Source organism: Macadamia integrifolia, chromosome 5 (genome assembly GCF_013358625.1).
Source record: "Macadamia integrifolia cultivar HAES 741 chromosome 5, SCU_Mint_v3, whole genome shotgun sequence".
Classification (NCBI taxonomy): domain Eukaryota; kingdom Viridiplantae; phylum Streptophyta; class Magnoliopsida; order Proteales; family Proteaceae; genus Macadamia; species Macadamia integrifolia.
In genome coordinates this window covers 37,252,746-37,260,125 of record NC_056561.1, presented here as the reverse complement: position 1 = coordinate 37,260,125, position 7,380 = coordinate 37,252,746, and the positions used below count along the sequence as shown (strand labels likewise).

Here is a 7,380-nt window from a genome sequence, read left to right as displayed (position 1 = left end):
TAATTCAAAAATAAAATGACCAACCGTTAATCCAATTCAAAAATGAAGTAGTTCCAAATCAAAGCAAATCTGATCCTTATTAGATAGCCACCCAATATTGTTTAATAACCAGAACAAAATAATCCAATCGTATGAACTACAGATCGCCCATCAAGAAAATTGAAACAATAAAAAATGACAGCTAAAGCCCTACCAAACTTCCATTAACAAACCTCAAAGCATGAAGAAACCCTAATTTGATAACCAAAAACTTCAAATAGCTAAGAGATTAAATTGAAATGGTAAATAAGCAGAAATAGAGCATCCAATGAAGCATCAGATAGACTTACCTTATAGAGACACACTAACTAGATGAAAAACAATCGAAGGATTATGTGCATGTTCATAGTCGAGCACACCACGAGTGACGCGTCTTCGATCGTTGGAAAACTGACTCGTCGACGGATTCTTTCTTCTTCTTTTGTTTTTCAGTTTTGAGTTTTGGGTTTTGGGAGGATTCAGTGAGACTAGAGATAACTATGGCGGCTATTATGTAAGGAAACAACCGACGCCGGAAATAATCGATGGCGCAGTTACGGCCGACTATGTACATACCAATTAAAAAGGAAGAGTAGAAGATCTCTGAGAGAGAAAGAGGTTATCAAAGAAAAAAAAAAAAAAAACATGATTGTTGCAGGGAGGGAAAGTGGGTTCCGCAATCAGGAGGTCGGGGATGAAAGCGTAGAAAACAAAATACGGTTTAGGTTATTGGAATTGGGTATGGTATCGAAAGTTGAAACTAAAATACTTAATCCAACGATTCAGAATTAAATATTCCATTTGAAATGATAGGATTACTCCCGACCATGGACTTCCTTATCTGCTCTGCCGACCAGAAAAATTTTTGCCTAAAAAAAAAAGAAAAGAAAAGAAAGGTAGTGTCATTTTTCATGGGGTAAGAATTTGTCCTCCTATTTCTTGGTCTTAGGGGGCATGGCCAGATGGGTAGGGTAAGAATGTATAATTTTGCAACAGAAAATTTGATGCTGATAATTTCACATGCATTGGTTTGTAAGGCATAAAAGGGAAGGTACAGTGTAGGCTCCACTGCATGATACATGCACTAAGAGGGCATAATTGTTTTATGGCTGGTTTGGACATTATACACTTTGCCTTCCGGAGATAGAAATGCCATTTTCCACTGAATTATTTACTTTGCTTTTTTAAAATTTTTGTTGGATGTCTGGGGAAACAAAAGTGTAAAAGCACATTCACATTATTTATGTATGACCGTTTTATGTGGAAGCAAATGAGATCCAGATGGAAAATTAAATTAAACAACAAAGAATAGGAGGAGGTAACCTAAAAAAAGGTATCATTGCCATGTATTGATGCAATCGTTATGTCCTATGCATGTTTTATTTTGAACCACTTTAGTTATAGACTTATAGTTGTCAAGGCACTTCTTAAGCTATGCTTTGGCTGTTATACCCAATGTGTCACTAAGAGGATGGGTTGAATCAGTGACGACACAAAGGGATAGGTTGTTCGGCGGTGTGCCTACATCCACGGTGCAAATGACCATTCGAGCTACAATACAAATCCATCCTCAATATAATACACTATACAGTTATTCTACTGCACCCACAATCAAGAGCACCAACACCCTTACAAGATTCAACAGATAACCCACTGTGTTTGGGGTTACAACCCAACTTTTCTTATCACAAACCCACACAACAATGTTTACAATCAACAATGAATAGTAGGTTTACAATAAAAACTTAGAACATCAAGTCTTACCCACAGCCCCAGAATAGACTTACATTCAATGAGAAATAAAAATCAGAGTTAAATAAACATTGTATACAATCTGATTTCTTCTTCACACAACAACCACCTTCTCAGACAAGGTATATAATCACAATCAACACCCCAATCAGTTTCTCAAACTGATATCAGCATAGTATCATATTTATGGCGGCACCTTCAATTTCAGATCAGTAGTAGTACCTCTCTAAGAACAGTGTAGAACTGTAGCGGCAACATATACACCGTTCCCTCTCTTTAGATTAACAGCAGCAACAGTATGTATATATTCTTGATTGCAGCAATATATGTATCCTGAGACTCAAATTAAAAAACATTTATATCCTTCTAATAATCTGCTTGGATTTGCATAACCGCAGCAATAATCGGCAGCACCTCCTTTCTTTGTTCTTGATTGAAAGGTATAGCTGCAACCATGGTTCTTTTAGATCTCAGGTTGTCAACTTCTCTCTATGAGATATGGATAGCAACTTCTTTCAATCTGATGTAATGTGCACAACATAGTTGTCAAGGCGACCCAAGGTGGTGGAGAGGTGTTGAAAGGTATAGTTGCCTGCCTAGTCGTCCAAGTGTTATTTATTTCTCCCTCTTTTTTAACATTATTTAGTATGTGACATATGCCTTATATCATCAAAATCAATATATAGAAAAAATATTCTTGTTCTCTAATAAGTTTGACTAGTCATGTTCTCTAATAAGTTTGACTAGTCAAATGAATTTATTTTAAATGAGACCTTTTGTATTTGGTAGAGCACAAAATCAGCTTTCCAACAAGTCTAAGATTATTTAAATCTAAATTGTAATGACAAATTATGTTTTGTTCAAACTTATTTTAAAGTGTATAAATCCTGTTAAAATTGCCTGAATGAAAATTTATAGACATCAAAACAAAAGATTATTTCACCATACTTCTGATTTTTAACCATGTTTTACCATGATAAAATTTATGAAATTTTTAGAATTGAGAAAAACCCAAGCATTTAAAAGTTGAAAATCGCCCCGATAACAAAAAATCTAGTTTTTGTTCTTGGACTGGAGTTGACTTTTTATCATTTTATCATTTTATTTTTTAAAATATTTTTACTGGATTCAAACAGGGGGAGTAGTTGTTTATTTATGAATAATATCTTAAGTTAAATGATATTTGACATAAATAAGTGTTGCGCCTTGCAGTAAGGCAACAATCGCCCAGACCCCAAACTAGGCTGCCTGGACGCATAGGCGTCTCGCCTAGTCGACGCCTTGACAACTATGTTGCACTACAGCACCTTCTTCATCACAAAAGAAATCTTCGTTAAGCCATAGCAACAACCATCTTTCACCTTTCCGATTTCCGAATCTCAGATCAAAGTATCAGCATCTGTTCACGATTTGCTAATGCTGCTGCTTCTTCAGATTTGAAAACTCTTGTGGCAGTCTTTGTTAACAGTAGCACAGCACTTTCAACACAATATAATCAAACCTCTGCCATGAATCTCTCGCTCAAAAACTCCCTCTCATTCTCTGCAAATTTTTTTTTTTCAGGTGCAGCTTTCCTCTGTTTTTTTTTTTTTTTTAATCGGCTGCCTCTCACTCTCTCAATGCTTCTCTCTTTTATTCTGCAAATTTCCAAGAGTTTTAATTCTCCCCCTAGAAGCCCTCTTATATAGAAAAAGAATGTTGGCAATAAGGTATTCTTCAATTCACACAACACCAAGAATCCCTACTGAAATCAATTTCTTAACCTTCAAACTTTCCAATTTTCAATCGTGTGTAGCCGACTGAGATTCACTTTCTAAAAACACTTCGGGACACCAAGCAAGGGAACTTTGATTTTGGAATCCTCAACCTTGGCTCTCTGTAATCGTATTAGTACATGACTACCTAGCTTCAAGAGGGTTTGGAGAAAAGAATCCCAGAAAGATCTGGACTTTAATATCGCATGATCAGTAGTCTTCTGGATTTAAGCTTTAAAAAGAAAATGCAACTCCTCTTCTTACCTGTAATAGCAATAGCTTGACTGTAGGATGTAATCTTGGGCTGGACTTTATAAGGACACCATGTTGCTTCTTCAAACTGGACTCTCACATGATACCCCACGCACTAAAGATGACCTGAAAATTTCCTCTTTAGTCTGGGTATCTTGTTGAAACAATTTCCCTGACTTCTATTTTCTGAGGCTGCATTGAGCTATAAGGGATCTTAGTTGTACAAAAATAATATCTCCTGTGAGCTGAACCATATTAGCTGCATACTTTGTAGGAGCCCCATTACAGCTCAAAATTTTAATTGCAGCCCAAGCTGACTTCATTGTACACTAAGCTGACAGCTTGACATCATTGACCCAACTCAATATTTAACTTGCTGACCTTGTATCAACTGAGTCCAACTCCAACTGCTGAACTTGGTGTTGAAGTGAGCTGGACTCCATTTTTTACTAAGGCTGGCCCACCTATGGAACCACCAAACCATCAAGCTGAACCAAGAACCAAGAACCAAGAACCAAGAACCAAGAACCAATACGCTGCACGAAACCAATTTTATGAACATGAACAATTAGTGAGTGACTCAACTAGGCTGAACCGAAAATGACACTCGTGTTTACAATTCCAACACATAAAAGGACTGCTTAACACTAACCAGGGATAACATAGGCAACACCAAGGTGCCAAAGCAGTTCTCCAAGACCTATGCAACCTGCTGCCAAATTGCCTAGATGCCTATGTCCCAAAATGCATCAGAAAAAGAGAGAAAAGGGGAGGGAGGGGGGGGGGTGGAAGAGAAAAAGGAGCTGCAGAAGCTGGCACTGCTGCCAGAGTTGCAGCGGCAGTCACTGCTGCAATTGGCAGAAAAAGAAGACGTAACTACCTGTCCCACTGCAACCGCCAAAGACGTAAGATTTTAATTTTACGTAGAAACCCCCTTAAAATTACTTATAAATGGTCAATGTCTTATATTTTACTTCTAATCGCCCTTTCGTATCTGCATGCTTCATTCTCCTAGGCATCAAGGTGCCTTGCCACTGCCTGGGCTTGCCTTGGGCCCATTACAAGTATGACTGCAGTTAATATGAAATATTAGTTAGTGAACTATTCTGTTTACCGTTCCATAAAGTGCTTTTAGGATGTTAACAGAAGTAACTGGCAATTGAGGTTCATAAGATGGATGGCCATCAATTTCTAGTCCCTGAACTCTCTTTGCTTTTGTTCATCTAAGAATGGACTAATGCGCCCATTTCACTGATTGGTGGAGTGAGGACCCACTGTCCATGATGTGGTTGGTAGCTATAATATGTTTGTCAATGCACTTTTTCCTTTCCCCCTCTTGTAGTGCTACTTTTTTGGATGCTTATTTTGTACTGTGGATTTCTTCAGCAAATCGAGCTGTAGAAATGAATGAAATGTGGCGAGTCCGGCGGAAAGAACTGCAACTGGATGATAGGCTGAAAGAAAGATCAAGAGATAAGGGCACAAGTAGGAGATATCAGGACCACAACAACACCAGTGGAATTAGGACATGCAGGGAAACTGAAAGAGGTGCTGCTGATGTATCTGCATCTAGCAATAGAGGTTTTGGAGATTGCTACTCAACTGAAGAAGGTGGTCTGTGGGATGAAGAGGTTGAAGAATTTCTACACTCAAGGTAATCGGCAAGCTCTTGTAGTCATGTACAGTTGTCTTTCTTGTGGTTTTTTTTTTTTTATTTTTTTATTTTTTTTTTTTGGGGGGGGGGGTTGGTGGGTGGTGGGGGTTGTGGGGGGATACTATATCTGATTTGAAAGTTGCCTGAAATCTTTCACTGATGGCAGGGTGAAGCGCGGCAAAGGTGCTGTAGGGTCAAGGATGGACGAAATGGGCCCGTGTCCTCCATCTTCATCTCTAGATTCAAAGGACAAGGTTTTGGTGAGACATGATGTCAAGGTGAAGGAAGAATGGGAACAACGTGTTCTTGGACCAGAGAAGCCTCCTTCACTGAAGTCTTGCAACTCCTCGGAGGATGAGATTGATAGGGACAGCTCAAAGATGAAGAAGGTCGATATGGTGAGCAGTTCAAAAAGGCGGCGTTCCAAGCACAGAGAAGAGGAGACTGAGTTGAGAAGGAAAAGGAAAAAGAATAAGAAAGAGAAGAAATCTAGACGCCACCACAGGAGTTGAACAAGGCAGGAATATTTCAGGTCCTTGACACTACTGGCCTATGTAATTATCTTTCAATCGTTATTCATGACATTGAACTATCGAAGGAAGAGTTGTGATATTCTATAGGCAACCAATGAAGGGCCTGGAGCATAGTTATCAATTCGGCGAATTATTCGGCCGAACCGAATTTTTCCGAATTTTATCAAAAATCCGGACCGAATCCGAATTAAAAATAAAATTCTTTAAAATTCGCGACTTTTTCCAAAATGAATATAAATCGCGAATAATTCGGACCGAATCCGAATTAAACCGAATTATTCGGTCCATTTAAACATTATTTTAAGAAAAAAAAAAAAAAAAAAAAAAACCCCCAATAAGATTTTTTGACCGCTTTTTTGACCGAATCCTTAAATTAATCGTCCGAATTATTCCGAATAATTCTCCATCCGAATAATTCCCGAATCCGAATTTGCTAACTATGACCTGGAGTACTGTTCAAATTTCTGCCATGTAGCAATTCAGATGGTCCCAAATTTGTGAACAGGTAATATAGGGCAAGTCTAAATGTCAAATCATGGTTCAAAGTTATCCAAAATATAAGAATGCCATAAGATTCATAAGCCTCTAATAGGTAGATACAAAGATTACTGGCATGTTTGTAGATTATTGGAAATCCTGATACACTTGTAACTCATAAAGCATCCTAATTTTCTGTTAGAATTTGACCAGTGAGATGGGTGAGAAATACTTTATGAGATGGACTAACCTTTGTGAACATTATTAACCCCCTAATTTCAATGCACACACCCTACCAAGTATTAAAAAATGACATTGTAGATAGAGTAACAAGCCAAGTAGCTCTCCTGGGGCATCTAGAGTGAAAAATGTCGCTGAGAGTGGATATCAAGCTTTTGGAATAGCATCATATTTAATAACAATCACAACCTTATTCCAACTAAGTGGGGTTGACTATCAAATATGTTCAACAAAGTAAGAGAAATACAAAAAAGAAACTAAAGACGGTAAAAGAATAGGTCAATGCAGGAGATAGAACAGCATCATCAGAATATCCCCTACAATTGGTGGGCCACGCGGGTCTTTGTCATCTAGAAAAGTCTATCTGTGGTTGTACTAGAATCCAACCATACCATTTGCATATCTTTCCTTACCCCTTCTTCAATAGTCATTTTAGGTTTGTCACTCTCTCTTTCTGTAACCATTTATATGAATCTGGTTACTCTTCTTAACTGAGGCATCCAAAGGTCTCCATTGAACATGATCATACCACCCTTAACTGGCCCTCGCAGATCTTATCCTGAATCGGTGTGACTCTCATTTTGTTCTAATACAATCATTTCTTACTCTATCTTTCCTGATCCTACATCTTGAAGTAACCATAATGAAAAATTGAAATTTGTGTCGTTTTTTTATTTGCCTTTTGTCTTGCAAATTTTTT

At 37.9% G+C, this 7,380-nt stretch overlaps 1 protein-coding gene across 1 annotated transcript; it reads left to right on the top strand.

The window, feature by feature from the left end:
• The first annotated feature begins 2,158 nt into the window (after nucleotides 1–2,158).
• Nucleotides 2,159–6,058, top strand: LOC122078865 (G patch domain-containing protein 1 homolog). The gene is made up of 3 exons (XM_042645045.1): nucleotides 2,159–2,352; nucleotides 5,163–5,430; nucleotides 5,597–6,058. The coding sequence occupies exons 2-3, from the start codon at nucleotides 5,180–5,182 to the stop codon at nucleotides 5,940–5,942; spliced, it is 597 nt and encodes a 198-aa protein (XP_042500979.1). The 5' UTR covers nucleotides 2,159–2,352; nucleotides 5,163–5,179; the 3' UTR covers nucleotides 5,943–6,058.
• The last annotated feature ends 1,322 nt before the right edge of the window (nucleotides 6,059–7,380 follow it).

Excerpts from the sequence above, each read along its gene's own strand:
- LOC122078865 (XM_042645045.1), top strand. The coding sequence starts at position 5,180 with ATGAATGAAATGTGGCGAGTCCGGCGGAAAGAACTGCAACTGGATGAT. Across the intron at positions 5,431-5,596 it reads GAAGAATTTCTACACTCAAG|GGTGAAGCGCGGCAAAGGTG; the intron begins GTAATCGGCAAG and ends CACTGATGGCAG.